The 20,379-nt window shown below is 44.4% G+C and overlaps 1 protein-coding gene across 2 annotated transcripts in view; it reads right to left on the minus strand.

The window, feature by feature from the left end:
* Window positions 1-20,379, minus strand: part of RAP2C (RAP2C, member of RAS oncogene family) — a 39,107-nt gene that overhangs the window by 9,751 nt on the left and 8,977 nt on the right. For both annotated transcript variants that reach the window (XM_040323697.1, XM_040323698.1), the window contains exon 3: window positions 5,991-6,308. In XM_040323697.1, coding sequence (XP_040179631.1) covers window positions 6,030-6,308 — 279 coding nt within the window. In that variant the 3' untranslated portion in view covers window positions 5,991-6,029. The remainder of the gene's footprint in view (window positions 1-5,990; window positions 6,309-20,379) is intronic.

Here is a 20,379-nt window from a genome sequence, read left to right on the forward strand (position 1 = left end):
TCAGAAATTCAGATTATTATATGTATTATATGTATGGTAGTCACTGGATCCATACGACAGCCAGAGAATTTGTATTTTCAGGACAGAGGTCAGGTAAGGCATTTTATTTTCCTCAGTATAGGTTTCCTTAAAAGCTTGCACAGTCACTTCTAGAAGTCCCCTTTTCATATTGATTTGGGTTTGCAATTTTTTAAATCTGCAAGATCTACTTAAAGCGGGGGTTCACCCTATAAAAAAAAGAAAATATATATTTTTTTCTTCTAGCATAAAATTAAGCATAGTAGCGCGAGCTACAGTATGCCTGTATTTATTTTTTTTGCCCCGTACTCACTGTGCAATCCTATATAGAAGATTCCGACTCCCCGCGGGGAATGGGCGTTCCTATCCAGAGGGAAGATGATTGACGGCTGGCTCTGGCACATCACGCTTCTCCGGAAATAGCCGAAATAGGACTTGGCTCTTCACTGCACCTGCGCATAGTCTGTGCGCAGGCGCCGTATAGCGCCGTGAAGAGCCGAGACCTACTCCGGCTATCTTCGGGGAGCGTGACGTGCCATAGCCGGCCGTCAATCATCCTCCCTCTGGATAGGAACGCCCATTCCCCGCGGGGAGTCGGAATCTTATCTATACGATTGCACAGTGAGTACGGGGCTAAAAAAATAAATACAGGCATACTGTAGCTCGCGCTACTATGCTTAATTTAATGCTAGAATGTTGGTAATGAGGGTGAACCACTGCTTTAAAGAGGGGCTCTATACAGCGCCTGCGCACCAACGTTTGGCTTCTTTCCGCAACTCGTGACGCGCAGTATGCGACGGTCGGAAGCCTGTCAATCAATTAGGAACGCCCAGTCCCGCAGAAGACATACCCGGAAGCGGCAGTGAAAATACGGTATGTACGGGGATAAAATAAAAAAAAAATGCTGATTGTCATTAGGACAACTCGGCTGAATGTAATGTTAAAATTTTATTTTTTGGGTGAACCTCCACTTTAAAATGTATTTTTGACTTTACATTGCAATATACATGCTGCTCCATATTTCTATTATAATCGATTACTTATACAAAATTAGTATATACTTTAACCATGTTGTGTCTGCCTACTGAATTGCCATCAAGAACATTACGCCCCCTCACCAAAGCCCCCCCAAACTATATACTTCCTGAAACTGCAAGAAATGTACAAAATCAACTCAGAGGACAGATGTTTAAAACTGTTTTTTTTTTTTTTTTTTTTTAAACCGACATTACTCCTAAAAACAAGCACATGCTGAGCGCGTAATATTTATATTATATATACACACACACACTTACACTATCCTGCTGTAACAGGAAAGGTCACACTGAATACAAATCTGGGTTAAAGGCTACTTCAAACCACAATTTCTGCGTTTCGGATGCATTTCTGGTGTGGCAGATACAGACACAGCCAGCAGCCTGTTAAAAATCTATGGAAGGGCGACTGTACAGATATCCCTTCACAGTCAAGTATTTACATCTGTACCGGGAGAGGGCATTCTGTCTGCGTCCAGGGCAGTGCATGTATTACAGGGAGAGGGCAGTCTGTCTGCGTCCAGGGCAGTGCGTGTATCCCTGTACAGATGTAAACGTTCAGATGCGCGGGAAGATCTTTACAGCCACTCCTGTTATTTAACAGGTTGTTGGCAACCGTTGCATGAAATGAGCCTTTACTCAGCACGGCACATTTTGGGCACACCTACAGCTTCAATTATCCTTGACACATGTACGTGTACTTTCCTTCTATCGAACTTTCTACCAAGTTAAATTAGCCCTTACTATCAACACCTACATTAAGACAATCAACCCCTAAAATTAAAAAAATAAACCCTTAAAGCCCAACGCTGAGCTGCTAAAAAGTTATTCCTTGCAGTGGGGCTGTACCCTGCACTGAAAGGATCATTTGCTGGTTTTACTTACCTGATCCTCTGCTGCCTTCCGTAGCTAGACTGGTTTTTCTCCACCTTTTAGCAGCTTAGAGTCCTGAAGTCATCAAGACCAAAGTAAGGTCCATAGCCTTGCGCTGGACTTGATTACAAGTGACAGTCCACCGCGGAAGCGTGGGAGAACACCATCTACTGAGGGAACGGAGGATCAGTTAAATAAAAATGTTGTTCCTCCCTCCTAGACAATAAAAGCCATTAAGTTTTGCAGCGCGGGTGCAGCCCCCCCTGCAAGGGATACGTTTACATTTTCCAAGAGTTGGGGGTTTTAGGTGCGATTTTAGGCAAACCGCTAAATACACAGTACAAACAAATCCGTGTTAACTGCTTTACCTGGCAAAAGATTCTGAATAAGGCCGAAACAACTAATCGATTAATCGACAACTAATCGATTACAATTTTCATAAATCGATCGGCCAGTAACATAATGGGGTTAAAAAAACTAAAATTAGCCCTTTATAGTACAAAAAAGCAAATCTCTACTGTAAATATTACTTTCACTGTCCCACGGTAAAAAAAATGAACCCCTTACAGTAGCGATTATTTGCTCTTTTTCTACTTTTTTTTTTTTTTTTAACCACATTATGTTACTAAACATCTCAGGCCTGGGTCACACCTCTGTTTTTTGCAGAAACATCTACAGTTCATTTACATGTTTTCCTATGGGACACGTTCACATCCATGATTTTTTTTCAGCTGCTGCGTATTTGGAAAGGGCAAGGACTTAACGCAGAACGGTGCTATTTTTGTTTTTTTTTTTGTTTTGTTTAATATACTTCAATGGAGAAGCTGCAGAAAAGCATGTAATGTGTTTTTTTTTTTGTTTTTTTTAAGGCTATTATCCGATTAATCAAAACAATAAAAATCGGTTAAATTAGTTGCAGCCCTAATTCTGAACACCCAGTTTTTTGATCCAGAGTGCTCTGGACATTCACTTTCTGCACAGTATTCATAGGAATAGTTGCTTGGTGAAGGCTGTGCTTAGGTAGTGATGGATTAGCAGCACACGACTTTTGTTAGATTCAAAAGCATAATGCAATGCCTTAAAGGGGGGGGGGGGTTCCACAGCAGATCGTTTTTTTTGGGGGGGGGTTCAATGTGTTTGTAGATCACCAATTAGTACTCACGTGTTTGGTGACTTCAAACCTCCCTAGTCTGTTTTCCGGCAAAAGATGAACTTTTAAAAATCAGCTCTTCCAAGTTTCCATTTTGCTTGTGGGCATTGTGAAGCCCACAAGCACTGACTTCCTGGAAGCTGCGGACGGTGTCCTGCTAAAAAAGGCACCCCCGGCGGATAAGGACCCCCCCTGTACTGCGCAGGCACGTCACGAACCTCAACGGAGTTTCCGAAAGTAGCCAAACATGTAGAGTTAGCTCTAAACGGCGCCTGCGCAACGACTAGGAGCCGTGTAGAGCTGACTGCGCAGGCGCCATGTAGAGCTGACTAACAGCTCTACATGTTCGGCTACTTTCGGAAACTCCGTTGAGGTTTGTGACGCGCCTGCACAGTACGGGGGGGGGGGGGTTCCTTATCCGCCGGTGGTGCCTTTTTCGGAAGGACATGACACATCTGGGCGAACTCCCAGATTACATTGCGCCTCAGGCTAGAAACGCCTACTCCCGCGGGAGTGAGTACCCTGGAACCCCAAATCTGAACCAGGCAAAACACGGTATGTGCATAAAAAAATAAATGGCTACTGTACATGTTGGTAGTGTAAGAAGTGTGCTCCAACATAGCAGAAAAGTATTGTTACTGCGCTGGTCTAAATATGCGATGACACAAAATAATTAACCCTTAAACTCAGTTAAAAAATATACCTATATGCGATACAGTAAAGTGCTGAATCCAATACAGTGATATACGTGAAAAAACACTATAAATAACTAAATAAATAAATAGCAATATCCAGCTCTCGTGAGCATGTACAATTGCGTAATGCTATGTACATCTACTGTGCCAACAAACAAAATTCAAATAAATAAATGACAATATCAAAATCTCTCAAGAATGTGAATAAATAAAAATCAATGTCCAGCTCTCTTGAGCATGTAAATTGTGCGTGGTGCTATAAGCAACTATTTTGCCAGCAAACAGATATAAATATAAAAGTGTAGTTATAAATATAAATACATTTTACTGTATCACATATAAGTATATTTTTTAACTGAGTTTAAGGGGTTAATTATTTTGTGTCATCGCATATTTAGACCAGCGCAGTAACAATACTTTTCTGCTTCCATACTTAAACCTCTTTGAAGGTTTACACAGTACTGCAGCAGGTCAATATAATTTATAATATATTCGTTGGCGCCGGTGACAATCACTACTTTTTTCTGTGCTCCAATATAGATGTTATTTTGGGTGAACCTCTGCTTTAAGGCCCAATTGGCTTACAGTGCTGCCCCTTCATGCATGGCTCCCACTGCTGTCAAACGTAGCTCACAAGCATTGGAGGTGGGAGCGGGGACAAAGCCTTGTTCTGTGTGTCTTATGGACAGAGTGGGGCTTGGAAGTGAGCACACACACACACACACACACACACACACACACACACACACACACGAGAGCCGCCATAAAAAAACAGCGTGTCCCCCCCAATATTCACCTGAGCTCCTCTCAATCCAGCGATGTGCACGAGAGCCTCCGCTGTCCCAATTCTCTCCCTCTCGTCATTGGCTGAGATAGAAACATGAGCCATTAGCTGTCACCACTGTCAATCACATCAGTGAGCCAATGAGGAGAGAGCGAGGGTGGGGCCGAGCCACGGCGGTGTGTGTCTTAAAAGAGGCACAGAGCAGGGCTCAGGAGCGAGCACGCACCAGTGCCCCCATAGCAAGCCGCTTGCTATTGGAGGCATTGTTCGGGGGGGGGGCAGGAGCACCGCCAGGGGACCCAAAAAAAGGGGGATCTGGGCTGCTCTGTGCAAAACCACTGCATAGAGAAGGCAAGTATAACAGGTTTTTTTTTTTTGAAAGCTGAACCTTTAAAGCGGTGGTTCACCCACACTAACAACATTTTACCATTAAATTAGGCATAGTAGCGCGAGCTACAGTATGCCTGTATTGATTTTTTTAGCCCGGTACTCACTGTGCAATCCTGTATAGAAGATTCTGACGTCACGCTCCCCGAAGATAGCCGGAACAGGTCTCGGCTCTTCACGGCGCAGGCGCCGTGAAGCGCCAAGTCCTATTTCGGCTATTCCCGGAGAAGCGTGACGTGCCATAGCCGGCCGTCAATCATCCTCCCTCTTGATAGGAACGCCCATTCCACGCAGGGGGGTCGGAATCTTCTATATAGCATTGCACAGTGAGTACGGGGCTAAAAAAAAACAATACAGGCATACTGTAGCTCGCGCTACTATGCCTAATTTAATGCTATAAAAAATATGTTTTATTAGGGTGAACCACCGCTTTAATGCCACTTTAAGGCTAGGTTCATACCGATACACAATTAGAATGCTGCTTTAAACTGGTATTAATGGGGCCTAGAGCATTAATACACATTACAGATGCGTTAAACATAATTTCACAACGTGACAAGCAATGCACCTCAAATGCTCTCCATGCCTAAGCACTCTTATCACTTTGCAACTTTGCATCTGAAACACACCTATAGCTTTTAAAGGTACACTACAACAGAAGTCAAGAGACAGTTGCAAAGCTTCACGCTGCAGCAGCTGCATAATTTTTGCCTCGCCATGACACAAGACAACTATAACACATGCAGGTTCACAGCTCTATATGATCATTTTAAAATCAATGAAGAACATGGCTAGGTGGTCAGGTAGTAGTACAAAATGTTGCCTCCGATATAAACAAGACCTAAAAGTTAACCAAACCCCTAAAATCCCATTTAGGAACAGCATACTGCAAATGATGATCAAAAAGGTGGGCTTCATCCAGCAAACACTCCCATTCATTATTCACTCCCCATCTCTACAGCAAAAGCAAACAGATTCAAACCGTGTAGAGAGAAATATTAAAGGCATTCCTAAAACCACAGAAATGTGCAGAAAGGCAGGACACTGACCTGCTCTTTATGGCCACGTTTGAGGTCCCTCCGAGTGTCTCATTGAACGGTGCATGTTGTACAACACTGATCCTGCTTCTCAGGCAGAGATGCATAGTTCATTTGCCTGACGATCTCCGCAAACAGTTCATCCACCATAGTCTTGCTCTTGGCCGATGTCTCCATAAAAGGGCAGCCCCATTCCTGAGCTAGAGAGCGGCCTTCTGTAGACATGACTTCTCGCTCAGACTCCAGGTCAACCTTGTTACCGACCAGAATAAGAGGTACCTTCTCATATCTCTTTACTCTGACTATTTGGTCCCGCATTGGCTTGATATCCTGGATAAAAACAAAAAACAACCAAGTTAAAATAGCTCATACAATGTAGTTTACGATCAAAAATGGTTTCTATTGAGTTTAATTGTAGACCTTTTTTTAAAGCTGAACTCCCTGCCTAGATCATACCTCATACCAATGTTGCTCTGTTGTCTGCATTTCCCCTCTATTCTGGGTTTAGCTGTGGCTTTGTATCATGTGACACTCTGTATAGCCTGCTGATAGACTCTGTTCCTTCTACAGCCACTTCCTGCAACAGCTAAAGCATCCAACACTCCCCTTTGTAGTCTTTCAGACTCCACAAATGATGCAAGTTCCTTCACAGCTATGATGGTCGATGGGATTGAATACATCCGAATTAGCATTTAATCCCACCCTGTCACACCTACTGGAAGATTCCAAACCTTCCAAGTCCCACCTCACAGTTCGCAGCATTATTCACGAGGGGAAACCCCTTCATACAGCCTGTGCCGACAGCTAGCTGTGCTGTGGCAGGGCAGGATGGAGTGGCTGGGCAGGATCACAATCAGAATTCAATCCTGCCCAATTAAATATGCTGACCTGCGTGAACAAGGAGAGTCCCACCCTCCCAGATAGCACCCTCCCAGAGACTTCCTCTGTGAAGGGATTCATTTAAATATTAAGGAAACATCTTCATAATAACCTCCTATAGCCCTTCCTCTGTAACCTTGCAGTAAGCCAGGGGTGTCCAACCTGCAGTCCAAGGGCCGCATGTGGCCCAAGACCGCTATGAATGTGAGCCAACACAAAATCGTAAACTTACTTAAAAATAATTGGGGTTAAAAATGCATTTACACTTAGCGAACACGTGTGGTTGAGAAAAATCTGACAGCGTCTCTTTACTGGACTTTTAGAAGTTTTATTTTCCCAAAAGAAAAATACCCCACCCTTTACAATCATGTCTTATTCAGGTCTTGAGTTTTTGGCAGCATCTATATTTGTGAGAAACTATTTTCAAGGTTAAACTATACACAGGGCAAAATCACAACCAAAATATCCGATGTGCATACAAAATTCATTGAGAATCGCTACTACATGCAAAAAATCAGGTCTTGATGTTTTAGTTAATCAGAATAAGGCTGCATTCACACCTAAGCGACAAAACGCCCGACGCGGGACGCTTCTGTCGCTAGAGGGGAGAATTCCCATTGCCGTCTATGGAGATGGTTCACATCTCATAGACGCGCAACGCCTGTCGCCTGAAAAAAAGTCCCGGACCCTTTTTTTCCACGCGACAGGCGCGTTTTCCCATAGACAGCAATGGGAATACTTTAGAAAAAAAAAAAAAAAAAAGATACATTTGTAATCGCGGCAAATCTGCCGCTACACGCGTACGCGGCTGTCGCTTAGGTGTGAATGCAGCCTTAGTGTCAAATAGCCCACTAGTTATAGATGGCCCTCTTGTATAATAAAATTAAATATTTTGAAAAACGAAAAAATGCTTTACTCAGATAGATACATCTATATAATTAAGAGTCGGTTCACACTAGGGCAACACGACTTCCAGAAGCGACTCCGACACGACTTGAGCATGAACCACAGGGCGATCTGGTGGCGATTTACAACACGACTTGAAGTCGTCTCCAGGACAGGAGACTTTCCAGTGGCCAAACAACAATCAGCTCTAGGGGAGGGAGATGTTTGCCTGAGAAATGTATGTTATCTTCCTGGAAAGTCGCTTCAGTTAAGACAGTGATCAGACTTGGAGGCGACTTCCATTGAAATCAATGGGTACAAATCGCCTACAAGTCAGATTGAAGTAGTACAGGAACTTCTTTTGAAGTCGGAGCGACTCGAGTCGTGTGTATTAACACCGCTCCCATTCACTTGCATTGTTTTTCTCAACAGCGCGACTTGGGACGACTTGAGGCGACTTCAAGTCGGATCCCAAGTCGCCCCAGTGTGAACCGGCTCTTACCTCCACTGTGCAGCTCGTTTTGCACACAGTGACCCCAATCCTGGTCTTCTGGGGTCCCTCGGTGGCTGTCTCGGCTGCTTCCCGCAAGAACTAACCCCATTCATGGGAGCTCTTTCCCATGGGCGGTTAGTTCTTGCGGGCATGCTCTCGTGAAAAAGCCGGCAGCTATAGCCGCAGACTTCATTACTCGGCCCCGCCCCTGGCGCGCCGTATCATTGGATATGATTGACAGCAGCGCAAGCCAATGGCTGAGCTGCCATCAATTCATCCAATCAACGGCCAGACTGAGTGGAGAAGAGGACGTCATGGGGCGAACGCAGCAGGTGAACGGGCACATTTGGGGGGGGGGGGGGGGTGTCATTGCCAGTTTTTTTTTTTACCTTAGGCTCCATGCATATTGGCATAAAAAAACGTTGCTTCTACAGGAGTTTTGTGTTCTGCCTCAACTCAATGTTATCCTTTGTGTCCATACACATTAGGACGTTTACAGGCATATTTTTGAGAACATTTAGAGACAGGAAAGAAAAAAAAACCTTCTCATTCGCGTTTCTGATTGGAGCTCACTGGCAGAAAAAAAATAATTAAAAAACTCTCCTAAACTCGTCTAAACTTTGTACAAAAAAAGCTCTATATGGACGTTTTTTACTCCAAAAAGAACAGATGTTTTTTTAAGCCCAGTGTGCATGGAACCTTAATGCATAGGATACATTAACCACCGGTACATTTACGTTGGTACTTTAAAGATGTATATCTCGGTAACGGCAGCAGCTGCTGCCACAACCGATATATCCATCTTAAGTGTGAGCGGTCCTGTAAAAGAGAACGGTGGTCTCTGCGGTGGATTCGCAGCGAGATCACCGTTATCGGCAGCGGGAGAGCCGTCGGTAGCGGCGGAGGCGATCGGGTCCTTCAGCCTGCTGTGTGGGGTTGCAAGTGAGGGCAAGATGGCCCCCACCCGTCCCCATAGCAGGGCGGAAGTGACGTCAAAACGTCAGTCCCGCCCATGCGTCTTAAAGACACATTTTTTTGTTGTCATTTTTTCAAATTATATATATATATATATATATATATATATATATATATATATATATATATATATATATATATATATATATATATATATATATATATCTCTCAAAAAATTGGGCCAAATTTATTGCCGTCTTATTTTTTAATTTAAAAAAAGTGAATTTTTTCCAAAAAAAGTGCACTTACAAGACCGCTGTGCAAATACGGTGTGACCAAAAGTATTGCAATGACCGCCATTTTATTCTCTAGGGCAGGGATCCTCAAACTACGGCCCTCCAGCTGTTGCAGAACTACAAATCTCATGAGGCATCGCAAAACTCTGACATTCACAGACATGACTAGGCATGATGGGAATTGTAGTTCCTGAACACCTGGAGGGCCGTAGTTTGAAGACCCCTGCTCTAGGGTGTTAGAAAATTTTTTTTTATATTATATATATAATGTTTGGGGGTTTTAAGTAATTTTCTAGCAAAAAAAAAAAACAGTTTTAGTCTTGTAAGCACCAAATCTGAAAAACACCCAATGTCCTTAAGTGGTTAAGGTGAAAAAAAAAAAAAAAACACTGAGAAAAAAAAACATTTAAGGCTTCATGTGCATTTGAACTACTTTGGCTGCGGGAAACCACAAAACGTGGCAAAATTGTGCCGTGTTTTGCGGCCAGCGGTCAAAACGTTCCTTTGCTGAACGCGATGCTTCCGATTTCAGGAGAGGGAGGTTGAACCTCCTCTAAACTGAGCATCTCCTAAATGATCCTAAAACCTATGTGTACATGGGTTTGGCTTTTATGGAGTAGAGTTTGGGAGCTTTGGAGAAGAAAAAAAAATACATGCCCAAAGCGCCTAAACCCTGAGGGCTTTCACACTGGAGCAGTGCGCTAGCAGGACGGTAAAACAAGTCCTGCTGCTAGTAGCATCTTTGGAGCGGCACCATGGCTATACCGCTGGCAAAGCGGGGGGGGGGGGGGGGGTTAAAAGCGCTGCAAAATTGACGATAAAGCGATGTGACATTACGCCAGCGATGCATACTAGCACATTATGCCTTTACCTTGCAGGCACAAAAAAGTCCAACGGTTTATAACCGCTTTAAACAAAATATATATATAAATGGAGATAGTGTGGCTACTCTACCTAGAAGTGGGCACCCAGCCAAGATGACTCAAGGTACAACGTAGAATCCACAAAACAATGCTAAAGGCTTGAAGACATCACTGGAACTGGCAACCATCCCCCTTGTTCACAAGTCTACCTTTCGCAAGTCCTTGAACAGGCAGGGTGTCTGTGACAGAACACCATAGAAGAAGCCACTACTTTCCAAAACATTGCTATGCTCTTGAAGTTTAGCAAACAGCAATGCTACTGAGAAAGTGTTTTGTGGACTGACGAAACAAAAGTTAAACTGTTCAGGAAAAGTAATCAGCACTGTGTTTATGCGTATGGCACAAAAAGGCCACAGATTACCAGCATCAAAATATCATCCCAATGGTGAAATATAGTGGAGGGAACATCATGACGTTGGCTTGCTTCGCTGTCTTAGGGCCTGGACCACTTGCCATCTTCGAGGGGAAAATTACCAAGTTTACATCGTACAGGAATGTCAGGTTGGCTGTCCACCAGTTGAGGCTTAGTAGAAGTTGGATGATGCAGCAGGACAGCGACGCCAAGCAGTGAAGAAAATCCACCAGACTGGCTTCAGAAAAAGAAAATGCACCTTTTGGAGTGGCCCAGTCAGATCCCAGACCTTAAACCCCATAGAGATGCTGTGGAATGAGAGCCATTCACACCAAACATCCTACAAATGTATCTGAGCTGAAGCAATTCTGTAAAGAGGATCAGACAAAAATTCCTTCTGATCATTGTAGCACTGCGCTTCAGAAATGTAAAAATTAAACTGTACACAAAACGGTTGCAAAATGATGACGATGTTTGCCAATTCTACAAAATAGCTAGATCTAATTTAGGGATGAGGCATGCTTCAAAGGCGTTTCTGCCAAACCCACAGCATTAAGGGAGAAGGGCAGGTTACAAGACTATTAAGATAGGAGAGACAAACCACACTGCTAAGAGATCTGACTGGTTCAGAAGAAACATTAGCTTGAACAATGCTCAGAGCATTATCATTAAAGTTAAAAAGTACAGTGGATGACAGTCCTAATGCAAAATTAATGTCAATACCTAACCACATCTGCCCTGTGAGAGAAAAAAAAAGGAAGAACTGTGGTACAGGAGGCAGAGTTCATGAAATGCAATGGTGTTCAATCCAGGAAATGACAAAAGACTAGCTTTCCAGTGGGCCCCATCTAATGCACACATGTTTATATGTGTCCACCATAAAATTCCTGTGTTCAGATCCATATAAAATGTAGGTATACTAAAATGCACATGAATGCTCTGTAGACCTTTAAAGTGGGAAGAAACAGGTTTGTTCAGATTGGTATATAAACCTACAATTGCTTGGAGAATCATCACTGAATGTTTTTCAGAATTTGAGAATTTGCCAGGCATGGCTTAAAATAATAGATCAGCAAATTTCACAAAGGCATAGCAATGTTTTACATTTGTCACAGAAGATGGGAGGGCGAGTGGAGAGTCAAGCACTAACCTCCTAGCTGAAGTCTAGATTTCCATTACAAAGCTTCACAAAGCCCCAAATGTTTACATACCTGAAATTGTCTACTAATGCATCAAAGTGAGCGACAGGTAGCAATTATATCTTCAATACAGTAAAGATGGGTACACACACACACACACACACACACACACACACTTTTCCCCATTCTAGAGGTTTTACACTATCCAGCATTTTATTTGGATCTGACTACAAGATCGTCATTTGTGTGGAGTCTCCTGGATGCTCTGGAGTGATTCTTTACGCAATTCCTTCCCCTGCTGATGACCTCTACCTGTTTGACCCTTCGTAATAAGGAGACCAGGCTCTCAGGTAAGAGTCCAACCTATTGTGGTGGTGGCGTATTCACTTAGACCCCTTTCACACCGAGGAGTTTTTCAGGCGGTACAGTGCTGCTATACCACCTGAAAATCTCCTGCCCAGCAACCCCAATGTGAAAGCCGGAGGGCTTTCACACTGAGGCGATGCGCTGGCAGGAGAGAAAAAGGCCTAGTTAGACTTACCGGTGACGGTATTTCTAAGAGCCTTTCAGGACAACCTTGGAGAGAGCGCAGCTCCGCCTCTTCTGTAGGAAACACCCACAGGCTTTAAATCCCTCCTCTTCCACCATGGCTTCAGTTATTGTGTGGCCTCCGGCACTGGAAAACAAAGCACAGAGAACCACAACACCATGATAGATACATACTTTACTTTTTTATATACATTTTAGGGAGGGAAATAGCGGTTGTCCTGAAAGGCTCTTAGAAATACCGTCACCGGTAAGTCTAACTAGGCCTTTCTCAAATCGCCTTTCAGGACAACCTTGGAGAGGATAACCAAGTAACTTACCCTAGGGTGGGACTACTGCCTGCAGTACCTTCCTGCCGAAGGCTTGATCTGCGGCCGACAGCAAGTCCAACCTGTAGTGCCGAATAAAAGTTGAAAAACTGGACCAAGTAGCAGCCTTACAGATCTGATCAGGCGTAGCACCGGCCCTTTCGGCCCAGGAAACTGCGGTTGACCTTGTAGAGTGAGCAGCGATCCCAGAAGGAGGAACTTCTCCTTTTGCTTGATAGGCTTCAGAAATTGCTTGTCTAAGCCACCTACCGAGCGTACTCTTAGAAGCTTTTTCCCCTTTTCGGGAACCGGAGAATACCACAAAAAGAGCGTTTGATTTCCTGAACTCCTTGGTGACGGAAAGGAACTGTAACAGACATCTCCTTACATCCAGTGTATGGAAAGCTTCTTCTCCTGCATTAGCCGGAACTGAGGAAAATGTTGGTAGAATTATTTCTTGCGACCGATGGAAAGTTGAGGCCACTTTCGGTAGGAAGGCTGGATCCGTTTGAAGGACCACTCGGTCTGGCAAAACTCTAAGGAAGGGTTCCTTAATTGCTAGAGCTTGGAGCTCACTGATTCTCCTTGCTGATGTAATGGCAACTAAAAAAATTGTTTTGAGAACTAAACTTTTTAACGATGCACTCTGTAAAGGTTCAAACGGAGCTCCCGTGAGACCTTGCAAAACAATAGATAAGTCCCAACAAGGGAAAACTTTGAGGGCTATCGGTCTATTTCGAGCCAGAGCCCTAAAAAATCTAGAAATTAAAGTCTCTTTGGATAAAGATCTTTCAAGATAAACAGAGAGCCACTATCTGTGTTTTCAGGGTGCTGGCGGCTAGACCTTTCTCCATTCCTTCATGGAGAAATTCCAGAACTGAAATAGTACTCTTGATTTCGAAATGTTTGGAAGAACACCAAGAGTTAAATTTCTTCCATACTTTGAGGTAGATGGACCTAGTTACCTCTTTTCTACTTGATAGTAGAGTTTTAACTACTTTATCAGAAAGTCCTTTAGATTTTAGAAGGTCTTCTTCAGAAACCAAGCACTTAGATGTAGCCTGCTTGCTTCCGGATGGCACACAGAGCCCTGTGTCAATAGATCCTTCCTGTATGGTAATCTCCAGGGAGGTTTTGAGGCCAGGTTCAAAAGTGTTGCAAACCAAGGCCTTTTTGGCCAAAAAGGAGCGATCAGGAGCAAGTTGGTGTTTTCCTCCCTGAATTTCCTTAGGACCAGAGGAATTAGTGGAAAAGGGGGAAAGGCGTAACACAGCCGGTAATTCCATGGGTGTGCTAGGGCGTCTATCCCCACTGCCTGATCCATTCTGTGAATAGAAAAGAATTCCTGGACCTTCGTATTTTGCTGACTTGAAAACAGGTCCACTTGGGGATGTCCCCATTCCTCCGATATCATATCGAACACCTCCTGGTTCAGACTCCATTCTGCTTCCACCACTCTTTTTCTGCTTAGCAGATCTGCTAGGAGATTTTGTGATCCCTTCAGATGGACTGCCGATAGGGAGGCCACATTTATTTCCGCCCAAGACAGAAGTTGATTGGCTAAGTCCATGAGCCCTTTGCTCCTGGTTCCCCCTTGTTTTAACACATAGATCACTGCTGTCGTATTGTCTGACAGAATCTGTACATGATGTCCTTTGACCTCCTGTTGAAAAGCTATCAGACCCAAATGAATGGCTTTCAATTCTCGCCAATTTGACGATTTTTTTGCCTCTATTTTTGACCACGTGCCTTGAGCGGTTTGACCCTCCAGATGGGCTCCCCAACCCCAGGAGCTTGCGTCGGTTGTTAGACGCTTGTCCAGGGGAAAAATCCATGGGAGACCCTTCGTTAGATTGGAAGGGTCCCTCCACCACCATAGTGCTCGTTTCACTTTCGCAGATAGTTTGAAACGTTTTTTCGAACGGCACCTGGTGTGACCAGACCTGCAAGATGTTTTTCTGGAGTGGTCTGGAGTGCAGTCTTGCCCACTGGACTGCTGGAATTGTAGCTGTAAGGAGGCCCAGAACTGACATAACTGTTCTGACTGGTACTGAAAGGTTCGTCTGGATCTGACCCACTGCTGAAAAGATTTTGTCTATCTTTTCCTGAGGCAGGAACACCTTTTGCACTACTGAGTTTAGGGTGTAGCCTAGAAACCTCATCTCCTGAGAGGGATCTAGATGCGATTTTTCTAAATTCAAAATCCAACCTAGATTTTTGAGATGAGTCTGTGACGTTTGGAGGTTCGTCACAAGCTGATCCCTGGAATCTGCGAAAAATAATAGGTCGTCCAGGTATGGCACGACCGAGATCCCTCTCTCAGTTTTAGGGGCTCCAGGGCTTCCGCCATAATCTTTGTGAAAACTCTGGGGGAAGATGACAGGCCAAATGGAAGGGCCCTGAATTGGAGGTGCCATACTGATGTTCCCAGATTGATGGCTAGGCGAAGGAATTTTTGGGAAGCTGGTGCTATTGGCACATGTAAATAGGCATCCCTTAGGTCCAGGGATGCCATGAAGCAGCCTGGAGACAGCAGTTTTGTGATGGAGTAAATTGTGTCCATATGGAAGTGTTTGTACCGTATTGATCTGTTCAGGATCTTTAGATTCAGAATCAACCGGTATTTGCCTGAAGGTTTTTTTACAAGAAATATATGGGAATAAAACCCCCGACCCTCCTGCTGTTTCGGGACCTGGACAATGACTTCTTGTTGAATCAGATCCTGTAAAAGGTTCGTCATGGCTGAAGCCTTTTCCTGGTCTCTTGGAAGGGCTGTAATGTAAAACCTGCTTGGCGGACACTCCGAGAATTCCAGCTTGTAACCTTGTAAAATGATGTTCTTTACGAAAGGGCTTGTGGATATTTGACTCCACTGAGGGAGAAAGGATGACAATCTTCCCCCTACTGGAGTAGTTTTGTCATTTGTCTTTAGGGGTTTGATCTGGAGGAGATCTGAAGAGAACCCCACCTCTTCCCCTACCCTTTTGAGGAATCCAACGTTTTTTGTTGACATCTTCTCTATTTTTGTAGGGTTGTTGAACAGCACGAAAATTCTTTTTAAACGTCTGTTTCTTCTTGGCTGGGAAAGCCTTCTTTTTATCGGCCGTTCTATCTAAGACTGTTTCCAGGTCTGGCCCAAAAAGAAAATCCCCTGAAAAAGGGATGCCACAAAGTTTAATCTTTGAGGCTGTATCCCCTGACCACGTTTTTAGCCAGACTGCGCGCCTAGCTGAATTGACAAGTGCTGAGGATCTGGCTGCCATTTTAATTGATTCGGCTGATGCATCAGCCATGTACTTAATTGCATTAAGGATTAGAGGAAAGGAGTCTAAAAGGTCTTTCCTATGGGTGCCTGCTTCAATGTGGCCCTTCAGTTTCTCTACCCAGCATTCCAGGTTTCTAGCTACCACCGTGGAAGCCATGGCTGGTTTAAGGCTGGCGGATGCGGAGTCCCAAGCTTTTTTAAGGACAGCATCTGCTCTTTTGTCCATCGCATCTTTCAAGACCCCCATGTCTTCAAAGGCCAGATCTGTCCTTCTAGAAACCTGTGAAAAGGCAGCATCCACTCTGGGTTTCTTATTCCAAACCTCGGTTTCTTTATTTTCAAAGGGAAATCTTCTCTTAAGAGATTTAGGTAGGAAGGGACCTTTTTCCGGATCTTTCCATTCTTTCTTAACTGTGTCAGATAACACTTCATGAACAGGAAAGACTCTATGTTTGGAGTCATCCATACCCTGGTACATTTTATCATGGACTGATAGTTGTACTCTTTCCTCCTGAATATCAAGGGTAGTGTAGATTGCACCTAAAAGTTCATCCACATCCTCCAGGGATAATTTATATTTAGAGGTTCTGCTTGCATCCTCTTCTTCCTCTTCCTCAGAGTCTACAAGTGAGGGAAGAGTACTTGTCCCCTCATCCCCAGAGTCCACCACTACTGGCCTGGAGGTGGAAGCTCGTGGGCTTGCTGGTGGTTGCTGGGGCTCAGTATGGACCGAACTCTGTACTAGCATGGATTTAACTGAACTAAGTGAGTCCGAAAGTTCCCTGACTGATGAAAATAATTCTTTAATTTGTTGAGAAGATTCCTCTTCAACTAGTTCTTTAATACACGATCTACACATGGCTTTCTGCCAAGAGTCTCTCAGAGGGTTTTTACAGGAAGGACATTTCCTTTGGCTTGGTGGATTTGCTGGTTTAGTTTTACTAGCAGTTTTCTCCTGAAACGAGAAATTAAACTGATTTAAATCAAAGCTCTATTAGCTAAGCAAGGGAAACCACCACCGTGCTAATACCACCACCAGAGTGAAAAATGTCCCCTTTAAGAAGAAAGATAGAACATAGCAACCACCAGAGTTTCTGCTAGATGGCCCAGCACAAGCTTCCATCAGAGCAGAGCAGGCTCCCATAGGGAGGAAACAACAAAAACACAACAATAGTAAGCCCATAAGGATCAGAATAAAGGCACCATTGTACCCCTCTTACCTGGGCCTGACCGGTGCTGACGGCGCCTGCATCCGCCATCGCTGTAACTCTTTCCTCCATTGCAGAGAGACAGCTGTAGAGGAAAACGCTGGGTTTTTGAGTTTCCCGGGCTCCGCGTCATCAATAGGAGCCGGAAACGGAAGCGCCGGTCAGAGAACCCGCCCTCTAGTCCCTGCGTTCCAGGCGCCAGGAGCCACAAGCGCCACGCCTCCACAGGAAACGCCGCGTCGCCGGCGTGACGTCACCCGCCAGACCGGGACCCGGAACCGACATGCAGGACATGTTTCTTTGAAAGAAACGGTACCTGCCCGACCACCGGGGCCAAAACCTGCGGACTCCGGGCACCAGACGCAGCATCCCCCATGGATCCCAAAGCTCCCGTGAGCAGGCGAGACCAGAGGACTCCGGAGCATCCCCCCTAAAAGGTACAGTGGGGGAGCTGGGATGGTTAGTCACAGCCTTTAAAAAAAAAGGAAAAACAAATGAGGGAAAAGCCTGTCTCCAGCCTTGAAGAGAACGCAGCTCCCTGGCTCCAACCTGATGCTTCCACCATGGCGGAGGAAACACAATAACTGAAGCCATGGTGGAAGAGGAGGGATTTAAAGCCTGTGGGTGTTTCCTACAGAAGAGGCGGAGCTGCGCTCTCTCCAAGGTTGTCCTGAAAGGCGATTTGAGAAAAATCTCCTGCTAGCAGCATCTTTGGAGCGGTATGTATACTGCTCCTTCCCATTTAAAACAATGGTAAACCGCGGCAATACCGCCCGCAATGCGCCTCTGCAGAGGCACATTGCAGGCGGTATTAACCCTTTATCGGCCGCTAGCGGGGGTTAATACCATACCGCTAGTGGCCAAATCCGACAGTATAGCGTCGCTATTTTTAGCGGCGCTATACCGCCACCGCGGCTCCCGCCCCAGTGTGCAAGGGGCCTTAGTGAAGGGATTGGACAAGCTTATCCACAGTTGGAGCTTGCCATTTGACCATATGGCCCATTTAAGAGACTGGTATTTGATTGATATTAAAAATATTGGGGGAAAAAAAATAAAGTATAATCACTGTAGCATAACACACCTTTATCTTGTTTCTTGTGGTATTATCTCACATTTGTGGTGCTTCTTTTCTTTCACACTGAATGATCTTTTCACATGCGCAGTATTTTTGTATTTAAAACTACCGATCTCCCTGACAGCTGCGTGAGGGAGGATGAGAAGCGGCTGTCAGAAAAGCTATACAGGGAGATCGGTGCTTGTAACTGCCCCCCCCCACCGCCACACTGATCATCTGTGAGGCTGCCCAAGTATCGGAGCATTTGCACGAGTACAAGTGCTCATGCAAATGCTCGGCATTGGTGCAACCACAATAACCGATCAGTGCTGCAGTCACTGGCTGGTTTTCTCAGCAGGACTGCTTTACATAACAGGTCACACACTGATAGAAAATGTGGCCTCTTCCTTCTGAACTGCATGTGTACCCAGCTTTACACTTTAAAATCTGTCTAGTGCCTTCCTTCACACCCGTTTAGGTAGTGGCACGAACTAGAGTTTTATATAGGAGTTCCCACATACAAGTCCTGTATTAACAAGATGAACTTTAGTACAATCCAAGAAGAAGCAACACGTAACAGCAGATGTGTTAGCATGATAAGATGTTGCACAATAGACAACTGTAGATAAAAGTCATTCATAGAGCAGTGTCCAGTGATTAATAGGTCATGCTACCACTTAGAGCTGCACAAATCGTTAAAGAATCAGATCACGATTCTCCCCCCCCTTGCGATCTTAACAAAGCATTTTCCTGATTCTATGCAGAGTTCTCTGCTGACAGCGGTCTAAAAAAATAAAAAAACACACCCAGACAGCCTGCCAAGTTTAAGGTCTTTAAGTGCACGCATAGGCGAACATGTTAGTAACATCAAAAAAGGCCTCAGGTTCCATAAGGTGTCTAAACACCTTCATCACCATTATGATAGAGACCCTAGGCGTCTTAAGTTTTGGGGAACAGAAAAGTTTGGTAAACATTGGAGGGGAGGGGGAATTTTGTGAGACCTTTGAGCCAAAGGAAAGCCTTCTGGATATTTCAGACAAAGGTACTTCGGCCTTCAGGATTAAATGTGGAGTTTGACCTCAATTGTTTTATTTCTGATAGGTAAATTATTTTCCCCTCTGGTTGTTTTAGATTTTTATGCTTTTTATGTTTTTTTACATGGATTTGTAATGTATTTTTTTTTTTTACGTATGCTATGAATTTGTGCATAGGTTTATTATTACTGCATTGGATGGCCACGGGTGACATGATATATGAAGTTTTTATTTTGAATCAAATTTAAAAAATTAGATCTGTATGTTAAAATATACATTTAGCAGCGTTACAGCTGTGCCGACACTGTTTTTTTTTTTTAATGAAGGATATAGTTCTGTATTGACATTTCTTATGCTACACTTACTGCCTTGTGTCTCTGTGACGAGTGACCCCCTTGCCGCTCTGTGGAGAGATTAATTCCGGGTTACCGGTCTGGCTTCCACGTAAGCTGTGCACTCGCTGTCAACAGGGCGTCAGTGCTGGCATAGCAACGTTTTCTTTTAAATATTCTTGGGTGACATCGTGGCTCCTCCCCGCTGATGAAGTCCCGGATGTAACGCATACGGGGGAGCCACACGTTCTGATGTCACCCGCTGCCATTGGAGTGGAACATGTGTTCCTTCAGACTGCTGCCTGCAGATCTTATGCCATTTATGAGCCGTTACAAGATGAGGATTCCTCTAAGTTTTACTCAAAGTGTGATTATTGCCAATACACAGTGAGCACTGTGGGCCAGATTCACAAAAGAGATACGACGGCGTATCTTCTGATACGCCGTCGTATCTCTGTTTTAGGGCCGTTCTAACTATGCGACTGATTCATAGAATCAGTTACGCATAGCTAGCCCTAAGATCCGACAGGTGTAATTGAATTACACCGTCGGATCCTAGGATGCAATACTTCGGCCGCCGCTGGGGGGAGTTTGCGTCGTAAACCAGCGTCGGGTATGCAAATTAGCAGTTACGGCGATCCACAAAGGTTTTTCCCATCGTTGCGTCATCGCAAGCTTAAGATTCCTGTCGCAAAGATAGGGCTGCTATTAACATGGTGTAAAATTACTCCACCATGTTAAAAGTATGCCCGTCTTTCCCGCGTCGCTTTTG

The sequence above is a fragment of the Rana temporaria genome, chromosome 9 (genome assembly GCF_905171775.1).
Source record: "Rana temporaria chromosome 9, aRanTem1.1, whole genome shotgun sequence".
In the NCBI taxonomy this organism is placed as follows: Eukaryota; Metazoa; Chordata; class Amphibia; order Anura; family Ranidae; genus Rana; species Rana temporaria.